Source organism: Schistocerca cancellata, chromosome 2, assembly GCF_023864275.1.
Source record: "Schistocerca cancellata isolate TAMUIC-IGC-003103 chromosome 2, iqSchCanc2.1, whole genome shotgun sequence".
Lineage (NCBI taxonomy): Eukaryota > Metazoa > Arthropoda > Insecta > Orthoptera > Acrididae > Schistocerca > Schistocerca cancellata.
Genome location: NC_064627.1, coordinates 970,093,256 through 970,118,208, shown reverse-complemented (window position 1 = coordinate 970,118,208; position 24,953 = coordinate 970,093,256). Strand labels below are relative to the sequence as shown.

The window sequence follows — 24,953 nt, the reverse complement described above, 5'->3', positions numbered from 1 at the left end:
CTGAATTAAGCGGGTTGAAAAAACAATATGTGTATAATATCTAACTGCAGTGGAACCGTATTAAAGGATAAATGTGTTATGTTGTGGGGATGTGACGAAGTGGAGAAGAGTGGAGGGTAGGGGTGCGAGGGCAAGTGGGACGCCACATTGTGGTCATGAACTTCCCACATTCGTCTGAGAACTGAAGAGCAAACAGGTGGTTTCACACTGTATCTACACCAACTATCTCACACAGAGCAACTGCAAGGTGTGTCACAAAGTTATAACGACCCCTGCAGCGCGCCTTACGAATCACTGGTGACACTGTGTGGAGATACGCCCAGAGGGTGTTGATTTGCCACTAAGTGTGTTTACACTACAAAGGATATCGATATGAATTACTAGTAACACCAACGCAGGACGTGCATGTAGACAGAATCATCGTAAACCGCTGCACATTGTCCTACACTGCTAGAGAGGAAATTGATTATTAATCATCCAGTGTGGCAACTACAATAGCATTCTTCCGGAAAGGTAATTCCCTCCACCACAGATGCTACTCGCTTTTCAGTTTACGGTTTGACTATACCTGATCAGCATTGCCTGTCGAGTACTCTTATATGAGAAGACAAAATAACTTCACTGTGCCCATGTCTATATAGCACAGTAATTTTCAGTTTGAGTACGTATTTCTTGCGTTAAGTCGGCTATTATATAAAAACACAAAAAAGCTGGAACCGTCTACCGCACAGAAGAGCATCTCCAGAGTGTAACATGTTGTCCATATATATTTGACAATGTCGATTCTGCTGTCTCCACCGAGTACTTTACAAAGCATAAGGCTATAAGTCCATCAGCCCAGCCTCAGCTCTACCAACATCTGAAGAGGCCCAGAGGTATAAACTGGATCCCTCTAGGTGTTAGGGAACTTCAGATCCTTAAACACAAGTTAAGCAGTACATTACAGCAGATAACTATCTTAGACACGCACATTCAATCAGACATACTAACACCCACTTTGGAAATTACACTGTGGATGTGTAGTTAGTGGCTCCACTCCGTGTAGCCCACTCTACGAGTGACAGCAGTTGGTGAGCGGAAGAGATGCATTGTATATCAGTAACACGATAGTGAAACAAGTTAACTTCTGTCATTGTGTAATTCACTACCAAGTGACTACAATACAATTACGCGCCTTTACTATAGGCTGTCGACGATATACAGTACAAGATACGACATTCACCATTTCAGTCCCTTTCCCATCAGTACCACATCGGTCGCTGACATCATCACACTCACAGGTTAAACACTTCTGAGCCATTGTTTACAAATTTTACGTAAAAGGTAACTGAACAACTGAAAAATCTCCGCTACAGAAACGCGAGTTCGTTGAAGTTCTAGGGAGTTACAGTCTGCCTGTACATTCAAAATCTAGAAACACTCGCGTAGGAAGATGTCACCTTTCGCAGAACGCCGCTGCCGCACAGGATGGCTAAGAATCAATTTTTTTTTCTAGCTGTGTAAAACGCGGGGAAGAGATTTACATAGTTCCTGTCTATACGCGTTTCTGCGTTAGTATTGTAATTCATATCGACCCCCAAAGTGGTGTTTATCTCCTTTGAGGAAAGTAAACAACCCCTGGGCATATCTGCCAGTGATTTATAAGGCGCACTTCGGAGGGTCGTTACAACTTCGTGAAACACCCTGTAGTTGCTCCCCGTGACGTAATGGGGTAGACAATGGAGCCACCTGTTCGCTCTTCAGTTTGCAGCCCTATGTACGAAGGGGGTACATGATCACTATCTGATGCCCTGCCTTCCCTCGTGCGTCTACTCTTCACTGCCTCCACCCTGTTACACCCCAAGAACAGAACTTACTCCTTAACACAGCTCTACCGCACTTTGACTTGGTACACACATTTAATACTTGTTCTTACCCCACTTCATTTACCAGTAAAAATTAATTTTATACCTAAAACACTATTTTTAATAATATGCGATTTTTCCATCCCCCACAAAACGGAAACAATTCGTTCTAGAGATAAAATGAATAGGTTCTTTTTTTATAGAAAATTTAATGTAATTTAATATCGTACTGGTGTAAGCTTCCTATACATTGTTGTCTCTATGTGAGAAAACTGAATATATTAATTTCAAAAACTTTCCCCTTGTTTAAAGTGTCCTTTAGTTACCGTGTTCGATTGCTGAGTAAAACTGTCGTTAGTTGGCTCTGTGCTGCGCATGTCAACAGTGTAGTGGACCAAAACTTTAACCTTCATGAAATGCAAAATTTGAAATAAAGAAAATGAGTCAAATTAAATGACGAAAGAAACTAAATTTGTGATCAGTGGAAACGGTACAGCTGCAACTCAGTACCGAAGTACATTAGGAACATTTCGTGATTCTAAGTGCAATGTTTAACTTGGATTATCCACAAAAATAAATTACTGTTCTATTCGGAAGAAAGTAATTGCTTGAAATTACCAATACTGTTCACTGGAAATTAACCTGCTTGCTACCACGACACCTGACAAACCCGACTATATACTGTTTGCTCAAGAATGCAAGTTAAGATCCGCCCTGAAACAAAAAGAGCTCACCTGTTGCTCAGCCAGCTGTTTCTGTCTCTGGAGTACTGTGTTCTCGAAAGCAAATACAAATCAGCAGATGCAGCAGCTAAAGCAAGATAAACTACTCTTGTGAGAAACAATCTGTGACTTCGTGTGGCGTAAGGTGTAAAGCGCACACAACAAACTGTTCAAACCTTTACTATGAATCGCGGAGGTGGGCTTTACTTTTTAAAAAATCGGTCTTGAGAAATCAGACTCTGATAATTGATAAAAAGATTCTACAACATAAGAAGGCTCTAATATTTACAAAAGTCTCTCAGTGCAAACATTTCAAGCAGTTGCATTACTTGTGATAAAGTGACAACAAAGAGAACAAATTAACCCTAAACGTGAATTATATTAGCTATATAAGGGACAAAGTTCCCCATGGATAAATCGTTCCGACAAAGAAATATTTCATTTTTGCGCTTGCGGTGGTTACCTTGAAAAACTCCTCCGGAAACTTCTCCATCAATATAAAGAACAAGAAAGTATTATGAGTTTTCATCTCCGCAGTAAAACATTCCAGATAATTTCTCTAGATTAGTGTACATCAAATAATCTCCTTCTCTAAAAACTCGACTGCTCGCTGCTCTGCCTCACCTAACAATGCCCCAACGCTGTACAACTGACTGACTAGCAAGTGAACCAGAGATAAAACCAAACACAGGGTCAAGGATCTTATTCACCACCCATGCAGTACGTTCATTCACCTTTGTTACTGTGTACTAAAGGAGAATTATTTGCAAAATTAGGAAACATATAAAACCTTACACTGGGAAACATTTTCGAGACAAACCGCGGTTTTAGCTACCAAAGAAAAACGTAAAAAGTAAAAAATCCCGTCCCTCCCACTCCCACCCCTCCAAAGTTCTCAACCCACCGGTCCAGGATTTGTAGTACCTCGTTCATGACACTCCTCCTATCACTGTACAAAAATTTGCGACCGCACGAATTTTTCCTTACTTTTCCTTCATTGACTAAACTATTTTTGTCAGACAGAGTTGCGATGGAGTATCATAAGGGCTGACTGTCTCCTCATCGATGTAGGTCGACCCTCAGTAAATAGTTAAATCATACCAACTAATAACTAACAGTATTTACTCTTACCAAGAAGTCAATGCATAAAATTACAGAGTACCAATTATAAGCATTCGCACGTACTGCGCCAGCCAGTGGGTTGCAGTGCGTACCAAGTGCGCAGATCACTATAATAATGTACGACGATATTTCGATCTGCTGGACCTCTGCTGAGATAAGACGTGAGCAAACGTGTAAGAAGAAGTTAGTAACTATTGCCCATTGTGTCTAATTAGAATACATTAGTTCACAGCTACATACTCACACTGACCTTGATTATTGCAAAATCTACATTCCTCGAGTATAATGCTATTGATCAGCCCAGAAATCCGTTGTAACGACTCCCATAACAGAAAAATCGATCAGCTTATCCATTACATAATTGTCCCCTCAGACGGCCCACGGTTCTTCTGTGAATTCGTGCTTGGTGCCCATGCAGCCCTGGGTCCCAAGCTCTTCCTTACTGCGTTTGATTTCTTTTCTCTTGCCCCTCCATCCCCGACATCGCTCCTTCCCCGCTGTCCCCTTCTTCCGCTCACTCGGTGTTCTTACCTAAGTCGGCCTGCCTGTCAGACTGGTTTCCTGTATTATTTGCAGCTTTTGTTCCCCTTTTATTTTTCATCCTCCCTTTTTGGCGGTTTTAGTCCCTCTTTGGGATATGACCTCCACTTCCAAATTTTCTCTCTGCAGTGTGAGCCGTTTGGGGAAGAACTGCCTCCCTAGCGTCCACAGCGTGGATTTCTCTCCCCCCTACTCCCCCTCTTCCTTCCTCTCCCTTCAGCCTGGATAGGTCACCAGCACATGTCGTGGGGCTGTTATGTACCCATGTAGTTGAGTCCACTGACAACACAGGGATCACACTTACGATACCTGAGCGGTTTCCTCTCCATGTATGCCTAAGAGTGATTGCTTATCATTCTGTGGCATCAGAATTCCCGGTAACAGCCACCGTGCCAGGTGGCCCTTGTCGCAGCTGGGTGGCGCCCATGGGGAGAGCCCCTGATCAGAGTGGGTGGTGTCAGAGAGGATGCTTTGCATATGAAAGGTATCAAGCTCTAAAAATCTGGTCGTTATTCCATGACCATCTATTTGTTTGATAGGGGATCATTGAATGCTGCTTCTTATGACCCTGCAGCCTTCCTTTCCCTGGCTACAGTGTGTTAGAAGGACCAGGCTCGCCAGCTTGGGGTGAAACACTTTCCCCTCTACGTGGATACTAGGATGGATGGGGACACGTTCACCGCCACAAAACCGTTATTTTATGGAAAACATCGAAGACAAATTCGGTGAAGGGGCGTTCTCAGCAAGAAGCGGTTGGATTTGCTGTTGATGTAAACTACCTCTGCTGCCCAGTCTGCAGCCCTTCATACTTGTGATCATCTTGGCGACGTGCCAGTGTCCATAACACCTTAGCAGTCTTTGAATATACGTCAGGGAGTAATTTTTCATAGGGACCTCACCCTTCAAACTGATGATGAACTCTGGGCCAATCTGGAATGAAGGGGCTTTCATTTTGTTCAGCATGCCCAGAAAGGTGATTAGGATAATTGCACAGATACCAGTGCGTTTATTACAGCATTCGAGGAAGATACTCTTCCACAGAACACGGTCGCAGGTTCGAATCCGGCCTCTGGCATGGATGTGTGTGATGTCTTTAGGCTAGTTAGGTTTAAGTAGTTCTAAGTTCTAGGGGACTGATGACCTCAGATGTTAAGTCCCGTAGTGCTCAGAGCCATTTTAACCATTTTCTTCCACAGAAAGTCAAAGTTACGTATTATCAGCGTGACATGAGTCTGTTCGTCCCACCACCTAAGAGGTGCTTTTGGTGCTTGCATTTTGGGCACATCTTCCTGATATACCGTGGACCCTCTATGTGGCAATGTGGACACCATCACAGGAGTGCTTATGCTCATCAGATAACCTTGCTTACAACAAACAAAAGTATAAGTCCCTTTATCGTTTGTCTTACACTGAGACAGATTCCACCCTGCATTGATAACTTCTACTTTTGCCTCTGTTATGTCCTTTCCCCCTCCTCCACCATCTCTCTTCCTTACTCTCCTCTCCTCCCATCTTGTGGTTCCCACACTCTCCACTCTGGGTGCTGCTCCCCTCCCTGGCCGAAGAAGCGCCCCCCTACTTTGGTGTCTGCTGATGATGGCACTCCATCCTGGACCCCGGCCCCTGGTGTCTCTCGGCCCAGAGGGCTGCTACTGCAACTCGGCCTGAGGGCACACAGTCTATGTGCCCCAAGGCCACTCGCTCTCTTTCGGTTCTGGATCTTGCAGCAGCCTGCTCTACCTGTGCCCTGCCGTTCTCAGTCTATGAAAGAGAAGAAGAAGAAACGTAAGTCCCAGGACAAGGCCTCCCAGTGCCCCCAGAGGTGCCACCACATCCTGAGTCTGATCACTTATTTATGGATGTCTCCGCACCCTCGTTTGTGGCAGACAGTGGTGTGATTGGCTCTAGCCCATTTGCCTCCCATTTCGATACCCAATCCATGGAAATTTAATGGATATTATTTTCACCTCCAAGAGTTACAATCCCTTATTGCCTTTTACGCAGTAGCTTGTGTTGTTCTCTAGGAAACTCACTTTACTGATGCCCACTCACAGACCCTTCGAGGGTTCTGTGATTTCTGTCGCAACAGGGTCGGTCCTTATTGTTGATATATGGATCCGAGTTCATACCATATTGGAAGCAGTTGCCTTCTGGATCCATTTGGAATCTGCACTCACGGTTTGCAGTCTCTATCTCCCTCCTAACAGGTCACCAACATCTGCTGCCTTAACTGTCCTCCTTCAGCATATCCCTCTTCCTTTCCTCCTCCTTGGGGATTTTAGTGCCTATTATCCTTTGTAAAGCGGTGCTTTTTCGTCTAGTCAGTTGCTCCTCATTGATAAATTTCTTGCGGACCACAACCTATGCCTTCATAGTAATGGTTCCCTTCTAATTTTAGTGCTGCATATGGCACTTTGCATGCCATTGATCTTTCGCTCTCTTCCCTTCCCCTTCTTCCTTCCATACACCAATCGCCACGCAATGACCTATCTGGTAGTGACTACTTCTGGTTGAATCTATCGTTCCCTCCCTGCCTCCCAATGACGAGGTACCCCACTGGCGTCTATACACCTCCAAGGTCATTTTTGCACTTTCTTTGACATGCTTTATTGACGTAATCTTCCAAGCTCTGTCTGATAACATAAACCACACTGCCGGCTCTGCTGTTCCCTGCTTGATAGGCCTGATTCGCTGTCGGTAAGTTTCGTGGTGGAGCATGGCTGTAGCTACTGCTACCCATGATCGCCGTCATGACTTGCAGCACCTTACGTGGCACCTGTCCTCCGCCAGTTTTCTTACCTTTAAACGTTTTCACGTAAAGACCATCACTTAATTGTTCTGTCTCATCTGGACTATGGCTATCAAGTTTATGGACCAACTGCCCCTTCCATAGTGGTCCTTTTGGGCCTAGTTCAGCACCATGGTATCTGTTTAGCCACCAGTGTCGTTTGCACCAGCCCTGTCGATAGTCTTCTTGTTGGCACTTGGATCCCTCCCCTGTCGATTCGGCGGTCACTGCTCGTAGTTTCGTGTGGTATCACTATCTGCTCCCCCTGCTCGCCCCTCCTGTTCTATCTTTCCACAGCTTCAGGCTGTTGTTCACCTGCTGCTTGCCCTTTGGTGGGTTTACCAGTTGGGCTCCACGTTGCTTCAGTCCACTGTGACTTCCATCTTCCCTCTTGGTCCTCTCCCCACATTCTCTCCCAACCACCCCCACTTTGTTAGTTCCTCAGCCCTGGATTTGGATGGATGTCTTACAGGGTACGAAATTCTCCGTCACCCCAATAATGTTCTGTTGTTTGTTTTGAACACTCTTATGGGAGTTTAAGGATGGCGCTGTTTTTTACACCAATGGCTGTAAGTCAAGTGATCATGAGGGATATGCCTTCACATCTTCTGTTGACACAGACACCATCTCTTGCCTGCCATCTGTGTGGTTTCCATTGCGGAATTGATGGCCATGTACTAGACCCTCTGCTTCATTCAACACTCACCTGTGTTTTGTTATGTATCGACTCAATTGAGAGGCCTTCAGGTTATTGCTCAGAACTTTTTCCATCACCCCTTGATCTCTACCATCCACAACCTTCTCACTGATCTTGATGATGCTGCTTGTTTGGTTGATTTCCTTTGGGTTCCAGGCCACATAGGTATCTCAGCTAACGAACTTGCTCATCATCTGTTGGGGAGGTGACCACCTACGCTCCATTCTGTGTCCCCTCTGGGGCCAACTCTTGGGAGGCTACCCCCCCCCCCCCCCATGTCTAATAACCTTTTTGCAATCAAGGAGACTTCCACCTTACGACATTCTTCCCTCTGACTCTCCCAGCAGAAATATATCATCCTCTGCTGTCCTCATATTGGCCATATTAAGTTGACTCATGGCATTTTACTCTGTAATGAGCCGTCCCCCTCCACCCTTGAAGTGTGGGCCTTCACTCAGGGTGATCCATATTTTGCTGGACTGTCTCCACCTTTTGGCCCTTTACACCAAATATGCCCTGCTGCCTTGCTTGTCTTGTGTGTTACACTCACATGGTTATGTCTATCCTCTGTTTTCTTTGTGAAAGTGGTTTGTCTTCTCAGTTTAAGTCCTTGAATTTTCCTCTGAAAATTGAGTCCCTCGGTTAACGTAGGTGTAGGTTATGAAGGCCTTGACCTTGCCTCCACATCAGCCACATTCTCCCCGCCTTTTCCCTACATTTTGTCTGGTCTGTTGTGCAGTCTTATTTCCGCTTTTCTTTTGTCTTCTTCCACTGGTGTTGTCCCCGTTGTTTCGTGATGATGGTATTATGTGGGTGTCGGAAAGGGTTGGTGGCGGTGCTGGCGCCCCACCGCATGTAGAATTTCTGGGAAAACCCTGCTCTCCCCGTTTCCATCCACCCCCTCCTGTTCTTTCCTCCTCCTCCTGCTGCCCTGACGTCCGTTTTCCCTCTTTGTTTGCCCGATTTCTCTTCCCCTTGACTGGACAGTGCTGTTTGTGTTGCTCCTCTCTTGATTTTTGCCATCTTAGATCATGGGACCGATGACTTCGCTGTTTGATCCCTCCCCGCCCCCCCCCCCCAAAAAAAAAAGTATCGACCAACCAACCAGTCACAAGATAATTGTCATTATTATCAGAGGTTAGGCTGATAGATTATTCGGTTTTATCAGTGAAAATGTAAATTGACGTGTTCATCGTTAACTGCATAGACTATAAATGAAAATGCACACAACAGTAGTGAGGTATTCTACAGTATTTCTCGTTTATTCTGTGGTATCAACGTTCGATACTACACTTGTTAGGGGTTGCAGTTATCGACCGCGGTCCGTACTAGTATTGCTGGACCCGCGAGTCGAGACTAGCGCCGCTCCGCGGCTTGCAACAAGTCTCCAGCGTGCGCTCGGCCACTCTTACTCGGGACGTCAAGTACGAAAGTAGAATAGCCTTCAGCTGACAGGAAGCAACCTCTAACAAGGCGCTTCGTTAAAGTATGGCCTATGTGATGCCTCTATAGCTCCCTGTTTGTAATTAGATACCTCCTAACTATGAAGACTCCTGTACCACCAGTTAAGTACAATATACTATTTTTTACCAGACTCAGACCATGCAGCGACTTCACTGACAAACCTGTTGTATATGCAAAGAAGAGGTTTGTATGTTTCTATTTCGCATTGGCCACCAGTCATTCACATTGGCGACGATTCGTTCGTCGTCATGATAACATATTCCACAAACCGGTATCGGCTGTTATGTCATCATCAGGTATAAAGATAAATATGTAGTACTGTGAAATTTTTGTAGGATCAAAGAGTTTTAAACTAGTGGAGCTACCGATTCTCTCCACTACCAAAGATGTAATTTGTTATTGTTAGATTTAGGATTAAAACAAATGGAATTATGTCAACGAAAACTGCAGTGTAAAATTATTTAATTAAGATAAAATAAGTGACACAGTAACTAATGAACTATGTTAGAAAATACAGCAATCTTTCTTAGAAGAAAGTGAACTGAATTGAACTTTGGTGACATGTTCCTGGGGAGTGCTTCCTTTCATTATATACAAATATTTTACCAAGAACCAAATGGTTCGAATGGCTCTGAGCACTATGGGACTTAACATCTATGGTCATCAGTCCCCTAGAACTTAGAACTACTTGAACCTAACTAACCTAAGGACATCACACTACACCCAGTCATCACGAGGCAGAGAAAATCCCTGACCCCGCCGGGAATCGAACCCGGGAACCCGGGCGCGGGAAGCGAGACGCTACCGCACGACCCACCAAGAACCGACTTTATTGTCAATCAATACACATTCAGTTTCAGTGGACTTTAGTACTCATCTCATGTATCCTTTCTTCTAAACACTATCGCCTACACGCAACACTTTACACGAGAATCTAACTATCATAGGTGCAGAAGTCTTGGTGACCAGATAAAGGAACCACGCTACCCTATTCATCGGACAGGGAACTTACTACTGTGACGTTGCCTCACGTATGCAGCAGAATGTGTAGAAGCTCCGCATGCTGAAAGTATGTTACATTTCGTGTGCCAACGAAACATCATACAGTTAAACAAAGTATTACGAAAAATGTAGTTTATTCTATGATTCGTTCTTTTAAGGAAAAAAAGGAAAATAGGTTAATTAACGTTTTTATTTCTCGAACCAGTCAGAAAATAGCATAGATACTATCGAAGGAAGTGGTAGGTAAAGAGTCGTGCCAATAGTTGGACGATATTATAGAATGTGAGAGTATCCTTCGTATTTCTTGGGCTTTAACCGATTGAACTTGACAGAGCTTCAGTGTAAAAGTGACTTTCAGCCAGGCTACCATTTTTACAAGCTGGGAAGCAGTCGTATTGAGACGTGCCAAAATTTACTTCATATCCGTAAATACACGAATGCAGTGCCATGCGGTGTTTTGCTGTCTTAGCTGTTGATATTGGCCCCTCATCATATTCGCAGCCGGTTGAATCACTCATTCAGTGTTTATCCTCCTCGTTCTTCAGTCAGGTTGACAAGTATTGTGGGGAACCCGTGGGATCTAATATTCTCTGTGTACGTAAATGTTGGTCCCCATATCATAAAGAGTTCCGATGTTACCATTACATCATGTATAAAAATATCGCATCTGAGTTCGCAACTTACATAACCAATGGTAAACTACATTAGCAGTTAATTAAAATGATGTACACTCCTGGAAATGGAAAAAAGAACACATTGACACCGGTGTGTCAGACCCACCATACTTGCTCCGGACACTGCGAGAGGGCTGTACAAGCAATGATCACACGCACGGCACAGCGGACACACCAGCAACCGCGGTGTTGGCCGTCGAATGGCGCTAGCTGCGCAGCATTTGTGCACCGCCGCCGTCAGTGTCAGCCAGTTTGCCGTGGCATACGGAGCTCCATCGCAGTCTTTAACACTGGTAGCATGCCGCGACAGCGTGGACGTGAACCGTATGTGCAGTTGACGGACTTTGAGCGAGGGCGTATAGTGGGCATGCGGGAGGCCGGGTGGACGTACCGCCGAATTGCTCAACACGTCGGGCGTGAGGTCTCCACAGTACATCGATGTTGTCGCCAGTGGTCGGCGGAAGGTGCACGTGCCCGTCGACCTGGGACCGGACCGCAGCGACGCACGGATGCACGCCAAGACCGTAGGATCCTACGCAGTGCCGTAGGGGACCGCACCGCCACTTCCCAGCAAATTAGGGACACTGTTGCTCCTGGGGTATCGGCGAGGACCATTCGCAACCGTCTCCATGAAGCTGGGCTACGGTCCCGCACATCGTTAGGCCGTCTTCCGCTCACGCCCCAACATCGTGCAGCCCGCCTCCAGTGGTGTCGCGACAGGCGTGAATGGAGGGACGAATGGAGACGTGTCGTCTTCAGCGATGAGAGTCGCTTCTGCCTTGGTGCCAATGATGGTCGTATGCGTGTTTGGCGCGTGCAGGTGAGCGCCACAATCAGGACTGCATACGACCGAGGCACACAGGGCCAACACCCGGCACCATGGTGTGGGGAGCGATCTCCTACACTGGCCGTACACCACTGGTGATCGTCGAGGGGACACTGAATAGTGCACGGTACATACAAACCGTCATCGAACCCATTGTTCTACCATTCCTAGACCGGCAAGGGAACTTGCTGTTCCAACAGGACAATGCACGTCTGCATGTATCCCGTGCCACCCAACGTGCTCTAGAAGGTGTAAGTCAACTACCCTGGCCAGCAAGATCTCCGGATCTGTCCCCCATTGAGCATGTTTGGGACTGGATGAAGCGTCGTCTCACGCGGTCTGCACGTCCAGCACGAACGCTGGTCCAACTGAGGCGCCAGGTGGAAATGGCATGGCAAGCCGTTCCACAGGACTACATCCAGCATCTCTACGATCGTCTCCACGGGAGAATAGCAGCCTGCATTGCTGCGAAAGGTGGATATACACTGTACTAGTGCCGACATTGTGCATGCTCTGTTGCCTGTGTCTATGTGCCTGTGGTTCTGTCAGTGTGATCATGTGATGTATCTGACCCCAGGAATGTGTCAATAAAGTTTCCCCTTCCTGGGACAATGAATTCTCGGTGTTCTTATTTCAATTTCCAGGAGTGTAATTAGAGAGAAACCAGAGCAGTTTCGTACTGAGAATCCCTTCAGCATCGCCGAAACAACGTCGTAGGGACGAGCACTAAAATATTATTAACATGTTGTTGTGTGAAAGTGAAAGGTGTTGCAGTTATTCATATTGTTGTGGGCTTAGTTGTACTAGTACACATTCTGCATTTCATAAAGCTGAACTAAACTGACTGCAAAAAACAGCGTAATATATTGACGTGTATTTCTCAGAAAAATGTAATGCATTGTGCAGGATGCAGGTATTTTTCCCCGACACATGTATTTTAACTTGTCGCTAATAAAGACATTTGATTCAGTGGTGTGTGTTTAATATTTTGTGACTTTACAGGTGTTCTGTCATCTTTTACTCGGATGGTCATAGCAAATGCAGTTTACTTCAAAGGAGAATGGGTAAAACAATTCGAGAAAACGAGTACTTCGCCGATGCTTTTCCATTCGGAACGAGCAACAAATGTGGAGATGATGTTTGTGAAGGAAAGATTCAAGTACACTTACCTGCCACAGCTGGATTCCCAGGTTCTTCTCCTGCCTTACAGGGTAATACAACAACTAATTTTCTTCAATACAGCAAGACACAATAAACAAACACTGTAAACAATACTAACCGAAATTATTTGATTTGGAGAACCAATTGGGACTGCAATAACCTCCTCAGTGGGTTGTTATTGGGAGTAATTGAAATCAGTGGGGAAAGTAGAAAATTTATGCTGTATCTGGATTCGGAACCGGGTCCCCTGCTGCTTACTACTCAGATGCTCTGACCACTAAGCTTTTTTTTTTTCGGTGTATTTTTTCGGGGCGGACATCTCATGACATGTGATCAGGTACATCGTTGACCTGTTCACTTAGTTTTTTTACTACGGAGATCAGCTCATCCTCTGACCGAACACGCTGAGCTAGTGTGCCGGCGCCCTAAGCCATCCGGACACAGTAATGGTTGCAACTGCCCACTAGCATGCCTCCCGTGATGAGACCCAAATGCTCAACTTATCCACACACTACTAACGTAGTGCCCCTAGACCATTATTATCCTCATTGCTCCCTACATTTCGCAGATTCCTGTAAGAGTTCCGAGTTCCTGGCGTGAATCTGCACTGAAGAAATATACGTGGTGTCTGTCCTTTCGGACCCCCCCCCCCCCCCCCCCCCCCCCCCCGAGACAGCCAGTGATGTCTTCAGTGCAGGTGCACACCAGGGTCGAACTCGTACGTGAATCGGGGAAATGCCACGAGTAATGGGGGTAATGCGTAAGGGGCACTGCATTAGTAGTATGTGGATAAGTTGAGAGTTTAGGTCTGACTGGATGCGTGCTAGGGTAGACCGTGCAGTTTCAATGAAAACTGTGTCCTGCACAAATTTTCAACTTTCCCCATTCATTTCAATCAATGCCCGCTCGAACGCGATGTCTGTATTTCCTTTGTGTTTTAAAAGAATAGTCGGTCACGAACTGGATAGATACGTACCCAGGAGAGCAGTTCACGATGGGAAGGACCCTTCATGGTATGCAGTCACTGAAAAAAAAAAAAAAGTTTGAACGAAACAGATTACTGCGTAATAGGTATTAAGCGAAGTATCGGGCTATAGATAAATGTTCTGAATAGAACGAGCTTTGCTGTCAAGAGTGCAATGCATGAAGCCTTCATTGGTTACTGTAGCAGAGTATTGTCGAAAGATCTTTTACAAAAGCCAAACAAATTATGGTCGTATGTAAAGGCTGTTAGTGGCACCAAAGATAGTGTCCAGTCAGTCGCGGATAAGACAGGAACTGAAACTGTAGGCAGCAAAGCACAGACTGAAATGTATAATTCCATTTTCAAATTTTCCTTTATGAAGCAGTACCTGAAGTATTATCCCAGTTTAATTCTCATACCACTCAAAAGATGAGTGAAATAGAGGTGAGAGAAGTGGGATACCTCCTAAAATTTTGGAGGATTTCCTTTTGCTCGACGTAGTGCAGCAACTCGATGTGACAGGTGCTCAACGTGTCGTTGGAGGTCCCTGCAGAAATAATGAATCGTGCAGCCTCTATAGCAGTCCATAATTGCGAAAGTGTTGCCGGTGCAGCATTTAGTGCACCAACTGATCTCAAGATTACGTCTCATAAATGTTTCATGGGAATCGGGTCGGGCGATCTGGGTGACCAAATCATTCACTCGAACTGTAAACAATGTTCTTCAAATCACTCGCGAACAATTGTGGTCAGGTGATATAACACTGTTGTTTTGGAACGTGGAGACCATTTGCCACCTGTCATGGACTTAAAGTAGCCGATCATAACCATTTCCTGTCAGTGATCGGTTCAGTTGGACTAGAGGATCAAGTCCATTCCATGTATACATAGCCCAAGCCATTATGTAACCACCACCAGCTTGCATAATGCCTCGTTGACGATTTGGGTCCATAGCTCCGTGGGGTCTATGCCATGCCCGAACCCTACAATCAGCTATTACTAACTGAAATTGGAACTCATCTGACCAGGCCACGGTTTTCCGTTCGTCTAGGGTCCAACCGATATGATCAAGAGCCCAGGAAAGGCGCCGCACGCGATGCCGTGCTGTTAGCAAACGCTCTCGCATCGGTCGTCTGCTGCCATAGCCCATTAATGCCAAATTTAGCCTCCCTGTCAGCGGATACGTTCGTCGTGCATCCCACATCGATTTCTGTCTTTATTTCGCTCATCGTTCCTTGTCCCTTATCAGCGAGAACTCTATGCAAATGCCGATGCTCTCGGCAGTCAAGTGAAGGCCTTCGGCCACTGCGTTGTCCATAGTGAGCGGTAATGCCTGAAATTTCATATTCGCAAACTCTTCACACTGCGGATCTCTGAATATTGCGTCCCTGACGATTTCCGCAATGGAATGTGCTATGCGTCTAGCTCCAACCACCATTCCGCGTTCAGTGTCTGTTAATTTCCGTCGAGCGGCCATAATCACTTTGAAAATCTTTTCACATGAATCAGCTGAGAACAAATGACATCTCCGCCAATGCTCTGTCCTTTTATATATTGTGTACGCGATACTACCGCCATCTGTATATCTGCTTATCACTACCCCCTGACTTTTGTCACCTCAGTTTAGATGTCAGTGGCCTTGATAAACTGCTGAGGTCGTTAAAATAGATAAAAGCTCCAAGGCCCGCTGGAATCTCTATCAGATTCTGCATCCAATTTTCAGCTGAGTCAGCCTCCCTGATAGCGGTAATCTATGCTAGACCCTTCGAGCAAAAAAACCATTAGTTGTAGAAATCATGGATCGTATTCATCTACTATACGGCTAACTGAAGTGATCCACAAAACAACCCTGCAATAGCCATGTATCAAATGGTTCAAATGGCTCTGAGCACTATGGGACTTAACTTCTGAGGTCATCAGTCCCCTAGAACTTAGAACTACTTAAACCTAACTAACCTAAGGACATCACACACATCCATGCCCGAGGCAGGATTCGAACATGCGACGTAGCGGTCGCGCGGTTCCAGACTGTAGCGCCTAGAACCGCTCGGCCATCCCGGCCGGCCATCCATGTATCCATTTGTTGAAAATTTTGGAACGTATTCTGAGATCAAACGAAATGTGGTATCTCGAACAGAATGACCTACTCGAAGCCAGCAAGCACGAATTCCTAAAACATAGATCGTGTTAAAACCAACTCACTTTTTTTGTCACATGGCATACTAACAGTCATGGATAAAGGCCGTTTGGTAGGTACAGTAATTCTAGATTTTTAGAAAACATTTGACTCATTACCAACCCTACGCTTGTTATCAAAAGCACAATCGCGTAGGTGTATCAAGCGAAATCTGTGATGTTTTCGTAGGGCGCAGCAAATTACCTTGGATGGAGCGTCGTCGACAAATGTGCACTTAACTTCTAGTGTGCCCTATAGAAGTGCGCTTGGGCCCTTTCTGTTCATGTTGTACATTAATGACTTTGCGGGTAATGTTAACGGAAACCTCAGACGTTTCGCAGACGATACAGGTACAGTATTCATAAGGTACTGTCTGAAAGAAGTAGCAGAAACATTGTTAGAAATTGATAAGATTTCAAAATGCAAAGATGGGCAACTTGCTTTATACGTCCAGAATACAAAATCGTGCACTTTACAAAACTAAAAGACAATACATAGTATCCTATGAATATAATGTCAATGATACACAGTGGGAATCGGCGAACTCTTACAAATACCTGGGTGTAACACTTTGCAGGGACGTGAAATGGAATGACGACATAAGATGAAGTGTTGATAAATCATGTAGCATACTTCGGTTTATTGGTGGAGTACTAGGGGAATGCAATTAGTCTACAAAGAATATGGCTTACAAATCACTGGTGCGACCCATCCTAGAAAATATTGCTAAAGTAGGACTGACGGTGGGTACTGAAAGTATATAGAGAAGGGCAGCACGAACGGCCACAGTTTTGTTTGACCTGCCGGAGAGTGTCACTGACATATCGAAGGAAATGAACTGGCAAATTCTTGGAGATAGATGCAAACCATCCCGTGAAAGCCCAATTACAAGGTTTAAAGAACCGGCTTTAAATGACTGTAGGAATATTTTACGCCCCTATGTATCGCTACCTTAGGAATCGTGAGGCATTTAAATAATCATTCTTCTCGCTCGCCGTACGTGTGTGGACATGGAAGAAGCCCAAATAACTGGTACAATGGGATGTTGTAACACCAATAATACATAGATTTATATATATCCTGTATAATTTCTCTGCTGACATTGTATGCTAATGAATCTCCATAGTCAAGTTCTTTGGTTGTAGAAATAAGTAATAATTGTGTTATTTATTTTGTCCTTTTAAGAAATTATATTGTAACTGTACCTCTGGTTTAATATGTAGTACTCAGTGGATGCAATAATTTGTACAAACTCTGTAAATTTTCCTGGTCCATAAAAGTAGGGAAACAAAATGTAAAATCTATGGTAAAGCCCTGCCGATACGTAGGTAGTTTGGCGGAACTGGGAAAGTTGGACTTGGCGCCCAAGGCGCTTGATTCCTTTGTGGGAAGTGACGCAGTCGAGTTCTGACTGTGATACTGAGTGGCCAGTGGCAGCCTTGGTCAGCTGTTGTGGTTAATTTTGATGTATAAATTGAGGTAAGAAGAGCTTGAGAGCATGTAAATTCGCCTCGGATGGAATGTAAAGTGGCCTATCGACCATGGTATTATTATTATTATTGGCCCTGTTTGGTTAACTTTACGACGCCAAGAAGAGTTATATCAGGGCGTGGCTAACATCAAGAACCATGGTTGCTTTACCGCCAGTTTTATAGTCACTGTAATTTGCCACAAGCGCTACCATCTTCAGCAGAACTGTTACCTAAATATGCACATGTAATAAACCAGTTATTATGTATTGAAAAATAATTTTTTGTGGAACCTCTAAATTACGTGCACACACCCGCGATTATCCCCAGTCACATTCCTAGACAGGGTCCTTTCCAATTCCGAGTATCCTGTTTTTATTAAACTATTTTGGCAATGAAACATTTCGCAGTTTCATTAACTTTGTGGAGTATGAAGTTTGGTTAGTTGTCTGTACAGTAGCAAATGATTCACTCCACATAATTTTTAATGTTAAAGTATCTCAAAGTGTTCAAAAAGAAATATTTTCATTGAAAAAGAAACTCCCATTAAAATAATAAATGACAAAATATAAATTGCTTACAGCTGTCTGTAAGTAAAAGTTTTTAAAAAGTAAAAGTTTTTTTTAAAAAGTAAAAGTTTTAAAAAGACACTTTGAGCAGATTTATAAACTTGTAATTTTTTGTTTCTTTGTATAAATTATTTTAAAGTAGTTTTTCAAGTTGGGTAGTCATTTACGAAGCCAGTTTGATTTGGAGTACAATGAGAGACTAGTTGCTAGATCCCCTTGTTAAATGTTGAACTAATTTTTCATTATTCAGTACACTTAAACTTACTACTAAAGACGTTGCCATTGTCTATTACCGTTTACAATTGATGGTGGTTTTTCAAACCATACCACTTTAAGAGACTCCGTAAGCTACTTAACTTACGTGATAAACGAAAGTAAAGGCTCTTTCTGAGAGTGTTGCAATCAGTAGAATCATTTATCTGCAACAAAGCTTTTCTTCTAAATAATAATTATACTGCCGATTTGTGTAAAATAACTTCACGTGCAAACTTCTGAAGCCCGAAGTAATCAGTTCTCTTTCAAATCATGATATTTTTTGTGATAGTTAATTAAAGAAATTGTAGTTCACGTTATTGCCGCTCAGACTTTGTTAATATGTTCATATGTCCTGAATTTGTTCATTACACTGTATAGCAGTGTTTGCTAACAGCGAGTGTTGCTGTGATATAGTGTGTGCTGCTTCATTTTTTTATTATTTTTTTTATTTATTGTTCCGTGGGACCAAATTAAGGAGAAGTCTCCATGGTCATGGAACGAGTCAATACATGAAATTATAACACATTAGAAACAGATAAAATGAAATATAAAAAAAACCTATTCAGGTGACAAGTCGTAAGTTTAAATGAAGACAATAAACAATGTATCACTGGAATTTGCTTAATTTTTTAGCTCTTCCAGGAGCTCCTCGACAGAATAGGAGGAGTGAGCCATGAGGAAACTCTTCAGTTTAGACTTAAAAGAGTTTGGGCTACTACTAAGATTTTGGAGTTCTTGTGGTAGCTTATTGAAAATGGATGCAGCAGAATACTGCACTCCTTTCTGCACAAGAGTCAAGGAAGTGCATTCTACATGCAGATTTGATTTCTGCCTAGTATTAGCTGAGTGAAAGCTGCTAACTCTTGGGAATAGGCTAATATTGCTAACAACAAACGACATTAAAGAAAATATATACTGTGAGGGCAATGTCAGAATTCCCAGATTTTTGAATAGTGGTCGACAAGAGGTTCTCGAAGTTACACCACATATAGCTCGAACAGCCCGTTTTTGAGCCAAAAATACCCCTTTTGAATCAGAAGAATTACCCCAAAAATAATACCATACGACATAAGCGTATGAAAATATGCGAAATAGACTACTTTTCGTATTGAAGTCACTTATTTCAGATACTGTTCTAATGGTAAATAAAGCAGCATTTAGCTTCTGAACAAGATCCTGGACATGGGCTTTCCACAACAGCTTACTATCTATCCGAACGCCTAGGAATTTGAACTGTTCCGTCTCGCTTATAATATGCCCATTCTGTCTGATCAAAATATCGGTTCTTGTTGAATTGTGAGTTAGAAACTATAAAAACTGAGTCTTACTGTGATTTAGCATCAAATTATTTTCCACAAGCCACAAACTTATTTCATGAACTACATTATTTGTTACTGTTTCAATATTACACATAAGATCCTTCACTATCAAGCTGGTGTCATCAGCAAACAGAAATATTTTTGAATCACCTGTAATACTAGAAGGCATATCATTTGTGCCCCATTGGGACTGAACATCACTACCACTCTCAATATTGCGGAGAATTACCCTCTGCTTTCTGTTCTTAAAGTAAGAGGCGAACCAATTGTAAGCTACTTCCCTTACTCCATAATGGTCCAACTTCTGCAGTAATATTTTGTGGTCAACACAGTCAAAAGCCTTCGTTAAATCAAAGAAAACACCTAGCGTTCGCAACCTTTTATTTAATCCGTCCAAAACCTCACAGAGAAAAGAGAATATAGCATTTTCAGTTGTTAAACCATTTCTAAAACCAAACTGAACATTTGACAGCAAATTATGTGAATTTAAATGCTCCAGTAACCTTGTATATACAACCTTCTCGATAACTTTAGCAAACACCGATGGCATAGAAATTGGTCTAAAATTGTCAACATTATCAATGTCTCCCTTTTTATAAAGTGGCTTCACTACCGAGTACTTTAATCGGTCAGGAAACCGACCACTCCTAAAGGAAAAGTTACAGATATGGCTGAGAACTGGGCTAACATACATAGAACAATACTTCAGGATTGTCCTAGATACCCCGACATATCCATGAGAGTTCTTGGTCTTTAGTGATTTAATTATTAACTCAATCTCCCTCTTGTCAGTATCATGGAGGAGCATTTCAGGTAACAGTCTCGGAACACTTTTTTCTAAGAGCGCTATATGATTCCCTGTTGGGACTAGGTTTCTATTTAGTTCACCTGCTATATTCAGAAAGTGATTATTAAATACTGTACATATATGCGACTTATCAGTAACACGGACATTCCCACTACGCACTGATGCTATATCCTCGACCTGTCTCTGCAGACCAGCCACTTCCTTTACGACTGACCATATGGTTTTAATTTTATCCTGAGACTTAGCTATTCTATCTGCATACCACATACTTTTTGCCTTCCTAATAAAGTTTTTAAGCACCTTACAATACTTGTTTGTAATGGGCTGCAGCATTTAGATTTTGACTGTTTCTAATGTTTTGATATAATTGCCACTTTGTTCTACAAGATATTCTTATCCCTCTAGTCAGCCACCCAGGCTGCCTGTTTGTGCTAGTACCCTGTTTTAAACGTTCTAACGGAAAGCAACTTTCAAAGAGCATGAGAAACGTCTTGAGAAAAGCATTATATTTATCGTCTACTGTATCAGCGCTATAAACATCTTGCCACTCTTGTTCCTTCATAAGGTTTACAAAGGTCTCTACAGCAACTGGATCAGATTTCCTGAACAGCTGATGACTATATTTAACACGTGTTGCAGCATAAAAATCTTTTAAAGTTAAAATTTGCGCATCATGATCTGAAAGGCCATTCAACTTTTTGCTAACAGAATGCCCTTCTAGTAATGAGGAATGAACAAAAATGTTGTCTATGGTTGTTCTACTGTTCCCTTGCACTCTCGTTGGAAAGAATACGGTTTGCATAACATTATATGAATTAAAGAGGTCTACCAGCATCCTCTTCCTTGTACAATCACTTATACAATTAATATTGAAGTCACCACATATAACTAACTTTTTGTATTTCCTATAAAGTGAACCAAGAACCTCCTCTAAGCTTTAGCAAAAATGTTGTGAAATCGGAGTCTGAGGATCTATAAATAACAACAGTTAGAAGTTTAGCTTCGTTAAATTTAACCACACCTGCACAACATTCAAACACCTTTTCAGTGCAGTACTTTGAAACATCAATTGACTCAAATGCGATGCCGTTTTTCACATACATGGCTACTCCCCCACACCGCAAAGAGCTCCTCGAATAGCAGCCAGCCAACCTGTATCCTGGTAAAGGAAGCCTCTGAATTATCTCCTTATTTAAGAAGTGTTCAGATATACCAATAATTTCAGAGTCAACATCTATAAGCAGTTCACCAACTTTATCTCTAATACCTTGTATATTTTGATGAAATATACTAATTCCCTCATTACTCGGATACCTAAGCTTTGTCAAAAATGATTCCCTTGTTAGAGAGACTTCCCTTAAGCAGGAATACCTATCAGCTGACTTCAATCTAAAAAAGGTGCAGCTCTAACACCCACTACTGCAGGAATTTTCCCATGAGTGATCCCACCAACCCCACCTATGCTGTCACCTATAAGCTTTGCCAACCTCCTCTTCCCATACCTGTTGAGGTTCAGGCCGTGTCTAGTGAAACCCGTCCTGCTGATAGACTCCACCGACACCACTGAAATGTGACCCATGCTTTCTGTCATCAGCGCACCCCCAAGTCTCATGTTATTACGCCTGACGGCTGTATTGAGATGAGGCCGATCGTGACGCTGAAACAGTTCCACGAAATGCACATTCGTGTTGCCAGTCTGAGTGGCTATCTTTTCCAGGTCACCATCTATGTTATACTCCCCATCCCTATCAATACTATTACCAGCCCCACCCACAATCACTACCTGATCCTCTTTAGTAAAATCCCTACATAACCCCCCTATGTTAAGTCACCTGAGCCAATCCTGCATTAGGCTTCACAATGCTGGTGACCTGGTACTCACTCCCCAGCACTTCCTGCAACTGCTGGCCTGCACCTCTGCCATGAGAACTACCTAACAGCAGAACCTTCTTCTTCCTCTTCGACTTTGCAACTGTTCTAGGCACAGTAACTACTGAGGTCTGCTGCATACTTCCTACATCTACAGCTACTAGAAATTCCTCTCCACTAGACTCTGACAGTTGGTCATATATATTGTAAACACCAATAGTAAAACTATCTGAAAATCTTCTTCTCCTAGCAGGTCTCTTGCCAACAGCCAGATCCCATTCCCCAACCCCCTTCTCCCTCCTCATCCTATCTAGCTCTTCCTGTGCGTTTTTCAACTGCACCTGAAGGGCACAGATCTTACGCTCCTGCTCCTCTATCAATTTACTCTTGCTACATAACCTGCAGTTCCAGGAGAGGATCTCACCAGAATGCCCACTGGCTTCCTCACTGCATTCCCCCCAGTGAAAATACTTCGAACAAGTCTCACACCGCAATCCACTACTCACGAACCTACGGCAAAGCCCACACTTCTCACTCATGGTAAAATTTTACTTTTTCTAAGTTCCGCTACTAAAATAAGATGTTAAAAACCTGACTACAATAATCACAAACTTACTCTACAAGGGAAGTAACTACATTTATTAACAGTATTAATAAACAACAAATGTGAATATAGCAAAAGACTAATACAGAAAGAGAATCAAACGTCTAATGACACAGTAACGAAGCTGTAAACAGTTCCCAAAAGGTTCTTCTGAAATTATTTCACCAGAAAACACCAAGAACACCGGTTGAAGACTACTAAAGTTCCTAAATAAACCACTATACACAAACAATTAATTAGTACTTAGCTTTCGATGCGCCGCTACAGCTGCAACTGGTCAGCGCGGAATGTAAACACAGGCAAGAGGTTAAGTTGCATTTATTGGCCATTCTATGTTCGGCATAAGGGTTAATCGTATTGTTTACTAGGGCAAGTTACTGTATGCTACTGAGAGTAACTGTGTTAGAAGAGGTTAGTTAGGGTATCAAGTGTGGTTAGTTTCCTTAGGTGAAGTTTATTTCCACTTTGTCATAAAACTTGACACCGCGTTGCCTAATTAAGCCTAATTACAGTTTACTTTCATGTTAACAGAACTTCAGTGCAAAACCCGTTTACTTTGCTGTTGTCAGTTTTTCACTTACTTGACGAATAGAAATTAAAATCCGATTTCTTGTCATTGGGTACAGTCACTGTCAGGCTAGAACCTTTCACAGAAGGTTGACATTATCGGCGACTGCCAATTTGGTGAGGGCCGGTAGTGTTACAATGTACACTCAACCATGCAGTTCCTAGTGGTTTGCGGAGTATAGATGTAGATGCCACTGATAACACATTAACGTACAGTTGTAATTCGTAACGTCGCTTCCTTTTCTCCTACTACCATCTGTATGTTCCTTAACTGATTTAATATTAAAGAATCTTTTTAATGTGTTCTTTCTTTTTTTCTTAACAGGGTGAGCGGTTCTCCATGATGGTTCTGCTGCCGAAGAGAGTAAACGGTCTGTTTGCTGCTGAGAGGAGGATAGGGGGCATAGACCTCTTTGACGTTGCAGACCACACATACTGGCAAACAGTGCACGTGTACCTACCAAAGTTCAAAATGGAGTACGAAAGAGAACTTGAAGAAATTTTACCAGGTGTAAGTGTCCTCCTCAAGCTGTGTAACACAGCCCAAGAAAAGGGGTACTCTCCACTGGCAATTCCTGTCAACGAACTTTCTGCTTGAGAAACATTGTAGTTATCGATGCCATTTTGAGTATATACTGGCACTGCAACTCATATGTTTAATAATAAATCGCGCTCCCTTTCTATGGAAACAATGTCGTATGAAAACGTTTTGCATGCTGAATTTATGTTGTATGATATAGCTCTAAAATGCACACAATAATTTCTGTCAGTAACTTAAACAGTTCATGGTAAAATAATCCATACCTTGAGAAGATCTTTGAGTATCGGTGGACCCTGTTGAGGCCACTTGTGAAGAACAGGCACAAATAAAGCGGTTAATTTCTGTGTGTGGACAGTGTCAAGCCTAGGAGAACCTTGATATACCGCAATCGTATTCTGTTTCAGTGTATACAGTATGCTCTCAAGAGATTCGTTGCTTAATTTTGTTCTTCATCCTGCATTCGTGTTGCAGTGCCAGGGTAGGTTCACCTGTCTAGCCAAGAAACCAGTTACTTTAGGATTTTGCTTATTTCCGTTTTTAAAAAGTATTCTATGAAGTTAACAGTATCTTCCTTTCTGAATTATTTCCAGCATGGCATGGTAGATATGTTCGACATACACAGGGCTAACTTCACTGGAATCAGCGATGCACCACTTGCAGTCAGCAACGTCATACACAAGGCGTTCATCGAAGTCAACGAGGAAGGAACGGAAGCAGCGGCGGCCACTGGTAAGTACGAACGTATGGCTCTGACCATTCAAGTGCTAGAATCTGAACTACTTGTTTATTGTTAGCACACTATTCTGATACCCAGTCTTCTAGTGCCATTTTATCGATCTAAATATTACGCATTAGAAACGGCGTGGTTGGATTAAGAGTTTATTTTATAAACTAGAAATTGTCAGCGTCTTTGTACGTATCACGTGGAGATCGTCTTCGTCTTCAGTCCGAAGACAGTTTTGATGCGCCTCTT

General features: G+C 43.1%; 1 protein-coding gene across 1 annotated transcript in view; it reads left to right on the top strand.

Moving 5' to 3' along the window:
• The window catches only part of LOC126149010 (serpin B6-like), a 112,799-nt gene that overhangs the window by 74,099 nt on the left and 13,747 nt on the right, over nt 1-24,953 (top strand). The window contains exons 5-7 of the mRNA XM_049915788.1: nt 12,682-12,890; nt 23,765-23,950; nt 24,571-24,709. Coding sequence (XP_049771745.1) covers nt 12,682-12,890; nt 23,765-23,950; nt 24,571-24,709 — 534 coding nt within the window. The remainder of the gene's footprint in view (nt 1-12,681; nt 12,891-23,764; nt 23,951-24,570; nt 24,710-24,953) is intronic.